This window comes from Myotis davidii, unplaced genomic scaffold (genome assembly GCF_000327345.1).
Source record: "Myotis davidii unplaced genomic scaffold, ASM32734v1 scaffold299, whole genome shotgun sequence".
Lineage (NCBI taxonomy): Eukaryota > Metazoa > Chordata > Mammalia > Chiroptera > Vespertilionidae > Myotis > Myotis davidii.
Window position 1 is genome coordinate 1722001 of NW_006293088.1, and position 16794 is coordinate 1738794.

Below are 16794 nucleotides of genomic sequence, written 5' to 3' on the forward strand. Positions count from 1 at the left end.
AGTGACCTTATAAAGCACCGGGGGACCCTCAGTGTGAAAGCGCCTGCAGCTCCCTGCCTGAGCCACCGCACGGCTCAGGGCCTTTGACGAGCCATTGCGTCCACCTAGAGAGCCTTTCCCACCCACCTGATTCTATAGCATCCTTGGAAGCCCAGCTCGAGCTCCTCCACAGCACATCCTTCTGGAAATCCCCACGGAGAGCTGATCACTCCTGTCTCTGTGCCCACAGTCCCTGGGCGCCCCACTTAGCACCTGCCGCCCTGGACTACAGCAGCCCCACCAAACCATCACTCCTTAAGGCTGTGGTCGGCAAACTGCGGCCCCTGGAGTGTGGCTCTTCCACAAAATACCACGTGCGGGCGCACATGTACAGTGTGATTGAAACTTCGTGGCCACACTCAAGGGGCCAAAGAGCCGCATGTGGCTCGCGAGCCGCAGTTTGCCGACCACAGCCTTAGGGGCAGGGTCTCTGCCCGGTACATCCCTGCAAGCCCAGGACTCAGCCCAGGATGAACAATATGATCTCTATGATGCAAGCAGGAAACCTCAGAATTTAGGGTTTTTCTTTAGCAGAGAGCTTGAGATCTGATGGGGCTGGCCTCCCTCGGGGCTCCTCCCTCCCACTCACCCCTGCTCTCAGGGAGGAGGCAAAGAGCGGCCCAGAGCTCTGGGGTCCTCCCTGACCCACCTGTCCTCCTGGGCCCTGCTGCCTCACATCAGGGCAGGCCTTCCTCTAATCCACGCCCACACATTTGTACACAGCCCCCACCCCACAGAGCCCGCAGTTATTTCTATCTCTGGAGCCTGGATGTTTTGGAGCTGCTGTGGGGAGGGAGCAGAATGGGCCCGGCAGAGCGTCTGCCATCAGTCAGGTGTCTCAGCCAGTCTTGAAACCACCTGGCCAATATGCACGACTGTGCCCATTTGCCAGACTGGGAGACTGCGACTCAGAAAGAATGTGGGAGACTATGGGGCTGAGGTGATTTGATTGCATTGTACCACAGTGCGGCCTGCGATGACAGAGAAAACTGAGAACAGACACCCCGCAAACATCTGGGCATGAACTCCATGCCCCCAGGCACCTCCGTCTGCCGCTGACTCCTGGGCCCCGACAAGACTTTCCCGGAACCTCACCTGTGATCTTGGGGATGCCTTCCAGCCGAGGCACGGGCAGCAGGACGATGACACCCTGGTCGGTGCCCACCCAGAGCAGACCCTGGCAGATCAGGAGGCTGGTGACGCACACATGCTTCTGGCCTGCAGAGAGAGAGGCCCGTGTGAGCAGCACGCTCCCTGGGGGCAGCAGTGGGTTCTGGGAGCCACCTCAAACTGAGGGAGGGGTATCATCCGGGCTCCTCCGGGGAGACAAGCAAGAAGCTGGACGGGGTGCGGGTAAGAGCTGGGGCGTGGGAGGCTGCGTGCTCCCTCCCCCAGCCTCAGTTTCCTCCGTGTAACCTGGGGCTGCTGCAATGAGGGAAAGCCACAGAGCATGGTGCCGGCCCCTGTGAGCTCCCGCATACGGGGGCTGGGTGCTCTGGCACACGGGGCAGGCCCGGGAGCCCACACCAGGGTCACAAGGTCATGGCCAGCCGCCTGGGAGTGAAGCCAGGGCGTCCTGGGGAGGAGCAGGTTTGAGGTGAAGAGCAGGTTGGTGCAGACGGGATGCATGGGAGGGGCCAGGGTGGGTACGAGAAGCAAAGCAAACTGACAACCTGTTGCAGCCCCTAACTTTCCAGCCCAGGCTTGACACGCTGCCCACGTGGGCCCTTCCGCCCGGCAGTCCCTGGGCCCGACAGTGCCAAGGGCAGCTCCGCGCTAGGGACGAGCATGTGTCTGATGTCGGCCCAGACTAGCTCTTGTTGGCTATCCCCTGGGTGCTGTCGCTTCCTTTTAGCAAACGGCGATGGCAGCGAGGGTCCCACTGCTCTTCACAGGGAGGAAGACAGTGTGGGCTGCACCGCCAGTGCCGAGAGCAGGGCAGGCAATGACATTTCACAGCCTTGTCCTGAGGATGACACGTGGTGTGCACAGACGGTGCTGTCCGTCATTATAGTAGCTGCTGTTCCATTGCCAACAGTTGGGTCAGTGAGAATGGGCGTGAAGGAGAGGCCCAGAGTGGATGCCTGGCTTCCCCGAGGGCTGGCCCGCTTCCTGCCCAGATCCTCCTGCCCCGCTGAGAGGGGCTGATTCTCCCCTGAAGGAAATTCTAACTCACGCCACGCCTCCCAGCAATCACAATGCCACGTGATGTGTGAGATGCTGCTGAGAGCGGTGGTCCTCAACCTGGGCCTGCCGTCAGCACCACAGGAGGGCTCACAACCGGGGGCCGACCCCCTCAAGGTGAGGCCCCAAACGGCATTTCTAGCAAGGTCCTTGGTGGCACGACGCTGCCGGTCCAGGGGCTGCACTTAGAGAAAACTGTTTTGGAGCGTCAGCAGCACTCGTGTTTGCTCTCGTCTGATGTAAGCTGGCAACCACTGAGAGGCCTGCAAGGCACAGATGCTAGGCCCATTTCCCAGATGGGAATGTCAAGGTCCAGAGTTCTCCCAGCTGGTGAGTGCAGGGCGGGGAGCCGCACTCAGCCCCTGCCTATCACAGCCCGCACTCCCAATGCCTCTCTGCTCTTGTGCAAACTGCCTCAGGCCCATACGAGGAGGGGTAGGGGACTCCTCTGCAGAGCAAACCTTCTCGGAGGAGAATTCTGGGGCTCCAGTCACCCCAGAAGAAGGGTTTCCATCTTGGGGCCCGCACAGCCTTGTCTAACCCAGCGTGCCAGACCGTCACTCATCCAGTCACTGGAACCCTGGGACATTCCCAGCACCCATGGTGTGCGGGATTCCGCCCTCGGTGTGGGAGGCACAGCAGGAACCACACACAACATTCTGCTCTTGAGGAGCAAACATTCTAGAACTTTCTGGCATGATACTAATGTTCTCTACCAGAATGCCCAATTATATAGCCACTAAACCACGTGACTACTGAGCCTTTAAAATGTGGCTAATGGGGTCAAGGGATTGAATTTTTCATTCCATTTAATTTTAATAGTGGCTACCGTATCAGTGCAGCCCTGGAAAGGGAACATGGGAAGTGAAAACATAAACAAGGAACATAAACACTAGCAGAGGATTCCAATGGGGTGATGGAGCAGGGGAGGGGGATCCTGGGATTTCATACCTCCATCTGCTTCCAGGAAGGATGGGGAGGCAGGGATGAGGATGCAAGATCAGGAAGACAAGGAGAAGGCAGCCACGTCAAGACCTGAGCCAAAGCCTGGGAGAGAGAACGTGCAAAGGCCCTGTGACAAGAATGAGCTTAGCAGGTCGGTGGAACAGACTGAAGCGAGTGCAGCTCGGAGACCAGGGCAAACTCGAGATGAGCAGAAGGAGGTTAGGAGAGTGGACGAGTCGGGGTAAGGACTGTGACTGCTCATTCTGAGCGCGATGAGACGCTACCAGAAGGTCTAACAGGTGAGGGATAGACCTGATTTTAGGGGAGCAATTAGCAGTGAGGGAAGAAGGGGGCGTAAGATGGGGACGGAGACACAATGGTGGCAGGAAGGAAATGAGAAGCCAACAGGTCCGAGATCTGTTTTGAAGCAGAACAACAGACCCGTTGACTGGCCAGAGTGGGAGAGAAAGGGGAGGAATCAAGGGCAACTCAGAGGATTTTGTCTCGTGCAGCCGGGTACACGGCAGCGACACCGACTGGGATGGGGGAGGAGCGGGCTTGGGGTGGAAGTCCAAGTTCTCCGCCAGATGTGTCGCTTGAGATGCACGTTAGACAGCCAAATGGAGCTGTCAGCAGGCAGGGAGATATATGAGTCTGGCGATGTGATGCAAACTCAAAAAGTCATATTCATAGTATTGATTCAACGTGGAAATGCAAACCACACCGAAGAAAAGCCAGTTCATCACTTGACGGCAGGCACTATTTATTTCACACACAGCATCTGCGGGTCCGTGGGGCCGGGACGCTGCCTCACACCTGCGTCAACTACTAGGACGCCTGCGGCCCCACTGGGTGCTCCTGGCCCCGGGAAGTCAGAGCAACAGGCTCAGGCTACGAGCTCTCTCTTGTCACCAGCCCTCTTCCCGCCTGGCCCCGGCCAAGGTCTATAACCACCCTCTTCTTCCCTTTCCTTTTTGCTCTTCGCTGTCCCAACTGTAAGCTTCATGAGGGCAGAGGCTTCTCTGTGCTCAAGGTCCATTCCCAGTACCACGGCCCATGGCAGACACTCAACAAGTATCCGTGAGTAAATGGGTGGGTGAATGAATGAATGAATGAATGAAAAATATAGAAGAGTGGAAAAGGACATGGGTGCTGATGTCACTGACTAACTGTGTGAATTAACAAGTCACTTTCATTGATCAATGAATATTACAAACCTACCTAGCTCAATTTTATGGTTATTAGAAATATGCATATACATATACAGCACATATAGAGATAATATATATACACGGTTGAGCACAGCTCTTAGCCCTAGTACACAATCAATAAAGGCAGGCTATTAGGAAAACAGCTATAATTATTAAAAGGACCTAGACTCTTCCGACCAGCTCCACCAGAGCCATAAACCCACAAAAACAATAAAGCCAAGTGCGGAAACAGTGGCAAATTTTTTCTAGCACCTCACCTCCTGTTCCGGGGCCCGGGGAGCCTGAAGACCAGAAGGAGACCATTTCCCGATGCCCCTGCATCCTCCTGCCCACCCCCACCCCACCCCCCAGCCCCATAACCGAAACCCAAAGGAAGGCAGCGAGAAACCCAAAGAGATGCCGGAATTGAGAAATGACTTCATCATCAGACCTCACTCCGGGGCCCTTCCTCCTCCCCCTCCGCCTCGAGGGAAGGAGCAAGGCACCTCACAAACAGTCCGAGAGAAAAAAACCCTAATGGTGGATAAATATTTTATCACAGAGACTTAATGCAGCAGCGCGCAGCTCGCCCGAGCCATCTATCTGGAGATATGCAACTTTAAAAAGCTCGGGCTCTCGGAGAACGTTTTATTAATGACCTGTCTAGTTAAGAGGAGGCGGGAGTTTAGGCTCAAAAATGCATTAATACCAGTCGGGTGCCGAGTGGAAGGCAGGGGTCGGGGGAAGGAAGCGTGATAAATATTTTACGTCCCCTTCAAGAAATCCACGCTGAAAGGAGGAACAAATTTATTACTAATTATGCAATTATTTCATTTGCTGGTGTGGGCGAAGAAAAATACTTTCTAAATATTTCTAATAAAGAACGTAAGAGTCCGGCTCTGTTGTTCTTTAGCCGAGGCGCAAGGTGGGAGGATTTGAAGCTGCCCTCTGCCCCATGCTAGCTCCAGCCCAGCATCCCTTGTTATGGGCTGTCCTACACGGCATGGTCAAGCTCTGACTCAAATCTCAGCCCCTCACCGTACAGATGGGGAAACGGAGGCCTAGCAAGGGGGACTGCGCAGTAAGTCTGTGAGGGGGCCGCGATTCGCGCCCTGGCTCCGGCCTCATCAGCAGCGTGACCTTGGGCCAGTCGGTTAACCTCCTGGGCCTCGGTTTACCTGGCTCTGAAATAATTATCGCGATGACAAACGCTCTCCCTTCTCTAAGGGGTAAGTGCAGAGAACCAGTCAGCCAGGGGGCGTGGGCCTGTGTTTTGAACGTCCACAGTGAGTCAGCTGCGCCGCGGGGAGCTGGAGTTTTTCCACCTGCAGCCGATCTGCCCACAAACCCACCTCTGGGCCCCGGTAACCGTGACGCTTCCTCTCACTCTCCCCACTCCCACAGATGAGCTTGACAAGATCGGAAAGGCCCAGAGATGGTGCGACTTTCCCCTTATCCCACTAACTTGAAATAATTTAGCTATCAGCGTGAATGGGGAAATATTTTGTAATACAGAGACACATCTATCATAGCTAAATGTATTTACTGTGTAGAATGGCTAAATCCTATGAAATACAAAAAAAATAAAGCTGCAAAAGAGAAAAACCCATAACACGGGCCCCGCAGGCTCCACCCACACCCCAGGGAACACGTTAGGGGGCATTTCTCCTCCTGGTATACCCACCACACCCCAGACCTGGGCAAGGTGCCTTCCCACACTGATGGCATTTACCAGGAGCCCGGAGCCACCTCCAGTCCCATAGAGGGACCAGAGGTTCCGGGAGGCAAAGAGACCTGCCCAAGACCCAAAGGTGATTGAGCCAGGACTCTGGGCCCCTCTAAAGTCATCCCTTCCCCCCTTACACACAGTGGGGCTCTGAAGTGAGTCTGTCCTCTTGCGACCCCAGTCCTGCCTCTGGCGGGCGGCATGACCAGAGACCGGCCTCCTGACCTGCTGAGCAAACCTCAGTTTCTGCATCTGTACAGCGGGGACAACCCCCACCTCGCGGGGTTAAGATGAAGTGAGACCCTGTGGGTCAAGCGCCTGGGACCTCGCTCACGGTAGGGCTCATGGTGCTCACAGTAGGGCTCATGGCGGGGTGGCAGTTAATTACATTCTATCGCTGTTTGTTGTTGATCTTGTTGTTGGTACAAGATCCCCTGTGGCCACAAGTCAGGGACAGTCTCAAGGAGCTGGGAGGAAGCAGGGGCCAGGGTGATTTCCAGGCGCGCCACGTGGGGTCAGGAACCAGGCCTCTGCGGTGAGACAGGCTCCCACGGCCCCCAAAGTGCTGGCTAGCGTGCCCGCCCTTGGCCCAGCCTCACACACGGAAGGTCAGTCCCCCGGCTCCGCTGCCTTTAGCGACGCCGTGGCCCATCTGCCGAGTCCTGGTAAGCATTGGCGCCAGGCCCTCCGCCTGCCATGCCTGCTCTGCCCCTGGCCCCAGGGCCCTGCAGCTCCCCAGCGGCTAAGACCAGCCCAGCCTGCAGTGCTTGGGTCAGTCGGCCTGTCTGGTGGAAGCGGGGCCAAGCAGGGAGGCAAGACGGGCTGTGCAGCTGGCTCTGTGGTCTGCTCTAAGGCCAGCTGTGGGCGGGAATGGGCCCTGAGCAGGTGGCCGCCCTGCTCTCCCAGCACAGCCTGCGGGGGTCTGGGCGGCAGCATGGGCAGCAGATGGTAAGGGAGATGCCTAGAGCCAATTCCGCCAAAGCCTCAGACAGATACGGGGCAGGGGTTAGGTGCGCTCCAGCCTTAATCCTCTCCATCACGTCTCTCCAACAGCTCTGCAGGAGGAGGCGCAGGCCCCGGGGATGCTGTCCAACTGCCGTTCCCAGCCTGGCCAGGGAACTAAAAGGGACAGCTGCCTTTCTTAGAAAAACCTCTAAGAAAAGAGGCCCTTGCTTGGCCCTCGCTCTTCCCCTGCACCTTATCCTGAAGGTGATTCGAGGCAGAATTGGTTTCTTGTCAACCTGAGGAGTGGCGGGTGTAGACAGGCCTGGTTCCCACCCAGAGTGGCTTTTTAGCAGCTGCCTGGCGTGGGAGAGTCCACTGAGCTCGGAGCCTCACTTCCTGCGAGCCCGCGCCCCCTGTGCGGCAGGCTGAGGGGGCAGTGGTGACAGCGATCAGGACTTTAAAAGGACAGTCCTGGGCTCGAATTCTAAACCCTCCACTGCCCGCCTTGGAGGCCCCGTTTCAAGGCCGACCTAAGGCTCCCACAAGGTTAATGAGATGGGCTGGGCAGGATGCACCTCAGCCGGCCTCCACTGGCAGCGCCCTCCCTCCACAGGCCCGGGACGAGGCCCCGCAGCCTCACCTGGCAGGAGGAAGGTGGTCCTGGTGGCGATGTTGATCTCTTGCAGGTGCTCCAGCGTCTCCGTGTGGAAGAGGCGGATGGAGGAGCCGGAGGAGAAGGCCATCCAGACGCCGCTGCCTGCCTTCACCATGTGTGTCACGCTCACGGCCTCATCCTGGTGCGCCTCGAAGCTTTGCTGCGGACAGAGTGGCGGTGTTGGTGCTGGGCCAGCCAAACACCTGGGGGCCAAACTACTCCGGCCTCTGCCTGAACCAGCTGAGGCCGGAAGGAAACCCCAGGAGGCCAGCAGTGACGTGTTGGTAATTGTTTGACAGGCAGAGGTACCCTGGTGTGTCATGTCTGCCAATTCCCCTGGTGTAAATACTTCCAACAGGGCCAGTCTCAAGCTACCCACACGACATCACTGAACAAGGAGCAGGGAGAAAGTCACACACACCAGGCTCTTAGGAGCTGACAGGCCCCCGCTCTAGCACGCCACCGTGACAGGAGAGACAGAACTAAAGTCAATGGAAGGAAGCAGCCGCTTACATATTATCTAAAGTTACAAAGGCAACCAACACAACTCCTGGGAAGAGAGGTGGGTGCTGTGAGCCAAATCCTCACCTTTTACAGTGGGAGGCAACACAGAATGTCCAAAATCGGTAAGTCAGGAACCAGCAGGGCAGACAAGTCACAGTCACTCAGGTGAATTGAAAATGGAAACAGGGCACAAACACTTTCTCCCTGGAAGGGGACTGGGGATGAGCCATTCTATGCTATTTGATTTTTTTAATAGGCGTATGTATAATTTTGGTCTTCTAAAGAAAACCTCTTTTTAAAAGAGAAAAGACGGTCAGAGTTCCATCCACTGCAGGACAAAGTTCTTTAACTCGGCACTCCGCCCGCCTCTGCCTCAGCTCTGCCACAGGCTCCCTCCACTCCAGGCCGACCCGAGCCTGGGCCGGAAGGACACTCAGAAGGAGCCACGCGGCCATGCCTCCGCCCTCACGGTGACCTATGTGCTGTGTGCATCACCCAGGGCCCTCCTGGCAACAGCCTTTCAGCACCTGAAGACTCCCTTCGGGGTGATGCCCCTCTTCCATGAGGCACCCCGACCGCCCTTGCACCGGACCACCTTCTGCACATGGTTCTCCACTGTCCAGCCCCGTGACACCTACGCCACCCTGTGTCTGCTCAGCGCCTCCCACCCCGGACTATGATCTCCAACGGCAGACACTGAACCCCAGGCCCATCAGTGCCCCCTGCTAGGCACAGGGGCCAGCACACAGTAACATTCGGTCACAGAGTGAACGGACGGACCCTTGGGCTTCATCTACAATATCCAGATGTTGCTCCACTGCAGACAACTGCAGCACAGCAGACTGGAAACCACCTAGTGCCCAACCATTGGGGACAGTCAGGTAACTCCGATGTATCCACTCAGTGGACTGTCCACACCCACTCAAAATCGTTTACACAGACTGTAAAGTACATAGAAAAATGTGAATGGTAGAGCAGCAAGTGCAAAAAAAAAAAAAAAAAGAGGGGGGAAGATGTGCAGGCGAGGAGAAACCTGAATGCCCCATGGGCAGGGCCTCGCGAGTTTCCTCCTTCCCTTTCCTCTGTAAAGAGGAAAAAGTGATGTGAGAAAACAAAGCGAAAAAAAAAAAAAAAAGAGGGAGGAAGATGTGCAGGCGAGGAGAAACCTGAATGCCCCATGGGCAGGGCCTCGCGAGTTTCCTCCTTCCCTTTCCTCTGTAAAGAGCACAGAAACCCGAAACTGCAGGAAGATGTTGGACAGAACATGGATTTGCTATCAGACCTGCTATTAGAACTCATTTCCTCAGTAACTGCACAGACCTGGGCCTCAGTTTCCATCTGTAAGGATGTGCAGGCGAGGAGAAACCTGAATGCCCCATGGGCAGGGCCTCGCGAGTTTCCTCCTTCCCTTTCCTCTGTAAAGAGCACAGAAACCCGAAACTGCAGGAAGATGTTGGACAGAACATGGATTTGCTATCAGACCTGCTATTAGAACTCATTTCCTCAGTAACTGCACAGACCTGGGCCTCAGTTTCCATCTGTAAGTGGAAGTTGTCATGAGGTTACAGGAACCTGGGTGAGGGGGGGCTCGGTGCAGGCCCAGTTCCTAATATGGTCTCATTCATTCAACAGATGTTCTTGAGCTCCTACTATGTGCTTGGCATGGGTCTAGGTGCTGGGAAGGTAATGATGAATGAGATCACCCAGGGGTTCTCACAAAGTGTGTGTTCCCAGTGCAGAGACCAGTGAAACAAAGACACAGATATTGATGACTCCAAATAATTAAAACCGCTGCACAGAAAAAAATGTTGGGAGCCATTAAGGTTGGGTGGCCAGAGAAGGTCTCTCTAGTAGGCATTTAATCAGAGACATTAAAAACGTGAAGGAATCAGCCCTGGGATAATGGGGTGAGGGCAGGGAGAGCATTCCAGGCAGAGAGCACAGGAGGTGCAAAGGCCCTGGGGCAGGAATGAGCTTGCCATGCTTGAGAAACAGAAAGGTGGTCAGTGTGAGGAGCACAGTGCTAAGACAGAGGTGGGAGAGGTGGGCAGGGCCACCTTAAAATCCAGTGAAGAGTTTGATTACAGGTGCTGGAGGGGGCTGAGCTGGTAAGTGACATGATCAGGTTTACCCTGGAAAGGGGCTCAGCTCATCAGCTGTGTGTGGCAGGAGCCTGGAACTCCGGGCATCGTGCGAGCTTGGTGAACAGGAAGCAGCAGCAGTAACACGACTCAGCTTGTTTTGCTGCAGAGTCACTCTAGCCAGAGCCTCAACCCAACTCCATCCCGTCTCAAATCGCCAAGAGGTTTCCCATGGAGACAAAGAAGCTGGTGGGGGCTAGGGGACCCTCCATAGGGAACCAAGGCAATCAACTCGAAGCTCATTCCTGATCTCATTCCTGATCCGAATGCAGGACCCAGAAGGGCAAGACTTTGAGATGGCCGACAAAATTGCTTTTCCTAAGCCAGCCCCTGATGGCTGAGCTCTGCGTCCAGCTGGGGGAAATGGGGTGCTCTCAGGAGGCAGGGTTCTGAGGCTCACCCCTTACTGGGGGACCCTGAGAGCAGCAGCGATAGCTCCCTCTGAGACAGGAAGTTCACCAAGGGCAGGGGTGCATCTCCATCAAAGTGGGGGCTCCCTAGGAGCGAGGAGAGGACAGGGAGCTATTTCCTTCCTCAGACCAGTGGCTCAGACTAGGGGCTCTCGGGGGGTGGGGGTTCTCTGTCCCTCTTTCCTCAGCACCCCACCCCATTGAAGGCCCAATTGCGGGAGACTCAGCCAGGGAGCCTCTGGAATTTGGGGGGGCTGAACCCCTTACAGTCTCCACAAAGCCAAGTCCAGACCATTCGATGCCAGGGGGGTGAGAGGGGGTGTGAATTTCCATTTCTCTGTCCTTTCACCCCAAACCTGCTGCCCATAGTCCTGGCAACCCTAGCTTCCAGTTCTCTTTTGTTTTCCTCTTTTTTTAAACCTTTTTATTGAATCTAGTGGAGTGACGTTGGTTCATAAAATTACACAGGTTTCGGGTGTACAATTCTATAAAACATCATCTGCACACTGCACTGTGTTCACCACCCCAAGCCAAGTCTCCTCCCATCACCACTTAGCCCTTTACCCGCTTCTACCTCCTGCCACCCCTCCCTCTGGCCATCACCACACTGTTGTCTGTGTGTGAGGTTCGGGGTTTTGTTTTGTGTTGCTTAATCCCTTCGCCTTTTCCGCCCCCGCCTGCACAGTTCTCTCTTCTTGAGAGGCACCTCCTTCCGGGAAACCCTGGTGGAGTGGGTGTTATCCTCCAGAAGAGCCTGCGCCGGAGACAACTTTCCTGAAAGCCCACACGCAGGCCGAGCGCCTGCTCAGACAGGGCACTCCCCGGGGCCTTGCTGGGAGAGGCCCGGCGAGGACCTCACCGATGAGACCCTGAGGCCCAACCTGACTTCCCAGGCCGCTGCCCTCGGTGAGGAGGTGGACGGGCGGACGGGGAGCAGGTGCTCCGTCCAGGCTTTTCCAAAGGCAGCTCGCACATACTTGTGCACAAAAACACACGCACCATCAGGAAGGCAGGTGCGTGCTCACACGTGTACAGCGAGGCTCCTGCCCGGCAGCTGCAGAAAGGTGAGTGTTCCCTGCCTCCGAGAAAGCCAACCCGCGCTGAAACTGAGAGGCCTGGGACCACGGAAAGCTGCCCCCGAATCCGCAGCCAGCCGGCCCTGCTGCTGTCAGAACCGAATTAAAAGAGAAGTCAGTGGTGAAATCCAGGCTCATTTCTCCAGAGGCCTCACAAGTCTGTCTCCAGGCCCAACGGGCTTTGCACAAGGCCTGCACAACCCGCCAACCCAGCGGTAAGGCGGGTGGGGCAGGGCAAAGATACATTGAACCACAGCACAGCGGCCCCAGCCCCTCGCTCCTCCGTTCTCTCCAGGCTCCCCAGGACCCCTCCCTAAGCCAGGGCACGCAGGGCAGGCGCAGTGGCATGCCGGCATCATGTGCCCGAGGAGGGCTGAGGAAGCGGAGGGCAGCATCCCGTGGGTGTAGGCGGCAGTGAGGCCCAGCCCTCGCTGCCCACTGGGCTCAGGCTGACAGCCACGCAGCTGGGGTGCTCACTTGCCCAGAAAGAAGCTCAGAAATTGCAGGGGAGGCTGTCACCTCAACAAGGGCAGGGATGCATCTCCATCAAAGTGGGGGCCTCTCCTATCCTCCCCGCCAGGGCCAGGAGATACACTGCCCACCTGGCCCCCCAACTCAGGTCTTGGCTTCCCACTTCTCACCTCTGGATGCCTCCCCTAACCCCTAGCGGTATTGGGGGCCCAGGAGTGGGGGCTTTAAAATGACCCTAGGAATTGGTAGCGGTAGTGGTAGCGGTGGCGGTGGCGGTGGCGGTGGCGGGAGCGGTGGCGGTGGCGGTGGCGGTATTGGTAGCGGTATTGGTAGCGGTATTGGTAGCGGTAGCGGTAATTAAAGGGGAGGGTGTTGCTGAGGAACAGTATATCCACAAATTCTCCAAGGATCACCTGCAGGGGACCTTACATTACAAAGGGAATCTGGTACCTTTGTGATGGGGAGACCTGGCGAACCCACCTGGACCCAGCGATCAAGAAGGGGGCCTGTTGTCCCGCCTCCTTGGGTCATGTGACAGGAAGTCACATCTGGCCAAGCATCTGGCCACGCAAATCTCGTCACGATGGAACAACTGGACAATTCCAGATGATGGGACTTTTTAGAAGACACTGGCTTAGACGTCTCAAAAAAGTCCATATCATGGATACACACACACACACACACACACACACACGCATGCACACACGCGCGCTCAAAGGGATTATTCCTGATCAAAGGGAAACTAAAGAGACATGACAACCAAATGCAACATGCGGCCCTTGCTGGATCCTGGGTGGGGCTGGGGAGGAGCTATGGAGGTTACTCTGGTGAAAATGTGCATGTGGACAGTACGTTGATGTCAAATTTCTGGGTACGTTAAATGCTACTGAAGTCACCTAGGAGAGCCATGCTGAAGTATTTGCACGTGGAGGGTGATGATGCCTACAACTGACTTTTAAATGGTTTACCCCCAAATCGGGGCGGGGGGCTTTATATGCATAATTGTGGGGTTAGAAATTATGACAAAATGTTAGCTGGCTTACTAGGTGAATATATGCGTGCTCACTGTACTATTCTTTCAACTTTCTGGTAGTTTTAATTTTTTAAAATAAAAAGTTGAGTAGGGAGAGGCATTTATTTAAAAAATTAAAAGCTGGCCGCCGGAGGGGAGGCCTGGGCCTGCCGCCAGCTCCCAGCTTGTCCCTGGCCAGGAGCTGGGTCCCCCTCTCTCTGTCCATGGTGCTGGGAGGCTCCAGGGACAGGGCTGCACACTGGGTGCTCCCTGCACGCTGGCTGCAGTCAGGAGCCGGTCGGGGCACTGGGAAGAAACCTGGTGTCCCGCACCCGCTCACGGTGCCCTGTCCCCTTTGCCTTGTCCCTGTAGCCTCACAGCAGCCCCCCATAGGACTGCACAGAGGGCTTCGGTGAGTGACACGGCCCCAAATAGTGCTGACACAGCCCAACCTCCAGTCGTGCAATATTTATGTGCCTCCAGGTGATGCTCTGTGTTTGGTTTCTAGAAATTCCCAGGTGAGCAGCTCAGAATTCAAAGTCATTAGAGCTAAGATGATGCCAAGGAGCCGGGAAGGAACGCTGGGGCTTTCGGGGGCCAGGAGCTGCTGGGGCCAAGGCCGGGGGCTGGCAGCTCTGTTGGTTGGGCTCCTACTATGTGCCAGGCTTTTCCCAGGCCGCAGTATTCCATCCTCACGGAGACCCTAATGAGAGAAGGGGAACACACCCAGAAAGGGGACGGGATGAGCCGGTGACCCACAGGCAGGGGCGGAGCTGGGCATGCACCCAAGCTCAGTGACCTCCCCAGCACCCTCAGGCCCAGCACCCTGGCGGGGTGCAGTGCGCAGGGGCTCCGGCCTCCCACTCCCTGCTCAGTCACCACCCCTGCTGGCCTGGGAGGCCCATCCGGGGCCGGAGACCAGCCATAGAACCTCAGAAACTCTGCCTCCACCTAACACCCGGCACCACCAGTCCATCCTCATCTAACGGGTGGGACACCGAAGCTTCCAGAACCCGCGGTGCGGAGTCACTCCGTCAGCCCGAGGTCACACTCCAGCTGAGTGACAGTCCTGAGTCACGGTGCTTAGGAAACGGGGGAAGCCAGGATTCCAGCTCAGGGTGACCCACTTGTCCAGTTGGCCCAGGGAGGTCCCCGTTGTAGCACAAGACATCCAGCTCCTCATCCTGGGCAAACCGGGGTGGTTGGTCATCCTCCTGGGACTCCAAAGCCCACACGCAATCTCCAAGCCCCGCACACACCCATGAGCCTCGGCCGATGCCTAGACACTCTGCCGTCAGAATCCGACCCGGTCTAGGCTGAGCGACCACACGCTCCAAGCAGAGCTGCCCTTCCAGGCGCATTTCGTCTTTTTTTTTTTAATACATTTTTATTGACATCAGAGAGGAAAGGAGAGGGAGAGAGAGAGAGAGAAACATCAATGTTGAGAGAGAATCATTGATCGGCTGCCTCCTGCATGCCCCCTACTGGGGATCAAGTCCACAACCCGGGCATGTGCCCTTGACCAGAATCAAACCTGGGACCCTTCAGTCCACAGGCCGACGCTCTATCCACTGAGCCAAACCAGCTAGGGCATTCCGGGCGCTTTCTGACTGAGGCATCCACCCCACCTTTCGCCAGCAGTCAGTTAACGTCTCTGGGTCTCAGTGTGCTCATCTGTAAAGTGGGGATGAGGCCATTCCTGACTAACAAGAGACTTCACCGGACGCTGGGCTCTCCTAGCTCGGGGCCCCCACGGAAACCTAGAAGGGACAGAGGGACGGACAGCCCCATCAGCTTCAGGACTGAGAGCCAGTCCCAAACTTTCAGCAACCCACTTTGGAAATGACGGTGCAAAGTTTGGTGTCTTTGGTGCATTTTTCTAGAAAGATGGCTGACCGGCACCCAAAAGTAAACTTTCTTGCGCTAAGGCCTACTTGTCACAAAGCACATAAGAGGGCGGGCACAGAGTTTGGGGTTGACCCCCTGCCACCCTAACCACAGCCCAGGCCGAGGCACAGAGAGCACCACGGCTGGGAGGCGATCCCCCTGCGGCCGCACTGAAATTTTGCCTTTAAAAATAAAACAAATTAAATCCTCCGGCGCATCTGGCGGTTCTGGGGGAAGCGGAAAATAAAAGAACGTGGACTCGATATTCTCCTCACTAGTGCTATTTAATTTCCTTTTGTTTTCTTCAATTATATGAGCCAGCGCAGCGGCTCCTCTCCATGGACACCTGAGGGCAGACCTTGGCATGATCGTGCCCCGGCAGCCACTCCCGCCTTGCCCTGTACAAGCAGGTGCGTGGTGCCTGCCCCTGGCCCAGCCGTCCCAGGGACCTATGGAGGCCGAGTAGTAGAGACGGAACTTGCACCTCCAGCACCTGTGCAGGCCCGGGTTGCAGTCACGCAGCTCAGCTCACCTCACGGTGTCCTGCAACCCCCCGCCCCCAGGAGGTGGGACCCCTGAGCCTCCGATCGGGGGAGGAAGCGTGGCTCAGAACCAAGTGAACCGTCCGGGACAGAAGAGGCGGAGCTCTGTGTGCCTGGCTCGCCCTCCGCATGACACTCTCTGTGGCCTGAGATTAGCTTGTCATCTGTTTCCTACTCAGGACAGGCCGTGAGGCCAGGGGCTCAGAGCCAGACTGTCAGGTCCAAGTCCAGCTCCACCACTTCCTGCCTCAGTTTCCTCCACTTTCAAATGGGGCGATAAGAGAACTACTGCAAAGGGCTGCTGTAGGGATTACAGGAGTTGCTACTTGCCAAGGACTTGGAAAAGCCTCTGAGAGGAGTGAGTTTCAATAAGGGTTAACTCCCTGAGGGTGGAGGTGGTCTCTGCCAAGCCATGACCCCCACCACCACACCCACCCTGGAGAGGCAGGTCCATGAGGACAGGGACCACTGCGAGAGCCCAGTTCCTGGTACAGCAGTGGTTCTCAACCTGTGGGTCGCGACCCCTTTGGCGGTTGAACGACCCTTTCACAGGGGTCGCCTAAGACCATCCTGCATAACAGATATTTACATGACGATTCATAACAGTAGCAACATTACAGTTATGAAGTAGCAACGAAAATAATTTTATGGTTGGGTCGCAACATGAGGAACTGTATTTAAAGGGCCAGAAGGTTGAGAACCACTGCTGGTACAGGGACTGAAAGTGCTGGTCAGTGCCTACCCCTGGGTCAGGGACTGGAAAAGCCAGGGCCTGGAAGAGGCAGGGAAGAGGCAGCCTACACAGTTCTGAAGCAGGGTTTGATGGGAGCTTTGATCTGGAAGGATCCTCAGCAGCCAGGCCTCAGAACTTAATTCCAGACGTCTGGCTATGGCTGCTCTGCACTCTAAGGGGCCCAGCTCCAAGAGCAGACCGAGTTGCACCTGTAGACCCTGCCTGGGCCCTTTGCCTCTGGTCATCGGAGCACTACTTACACTCCGTGCTCTACATATATCAAGCTTAGCCTGGAGTAGGTTCTGTAATTATCCCATTTTACAGGTGAGGAAAC

General features: G+C 56.2%; 1 protein-coding gene across 1 annotated transcript in view; it reads right to left on the reverse strand.

Annotated features, from left to right (window-relative positions):
* Window positions 1–16794, reverse strand: part of ARHGEF10L (Rho guanine nucleotide exchange factor 10 like) — a 118157-nt gene that overhangs the window by 2397 nt on the left and 98966 nt on the right. Inside the window, exons 27-28 of the mRNA XM_015565849.1 lie at window positions 7670–7844; window positions 1135–1257 (exon numbers count right to left, since the gene is read on the reverse strand). Of these exons, the coding sequence (XP_015421335.1) occupies window positions 1135–1257; window positions 7670–7844 (298 nt within the window). The remainder of the gene's footprint in view (window positions 1–1134; window positions 1258–7669; window positions 7845–16794) is intronic.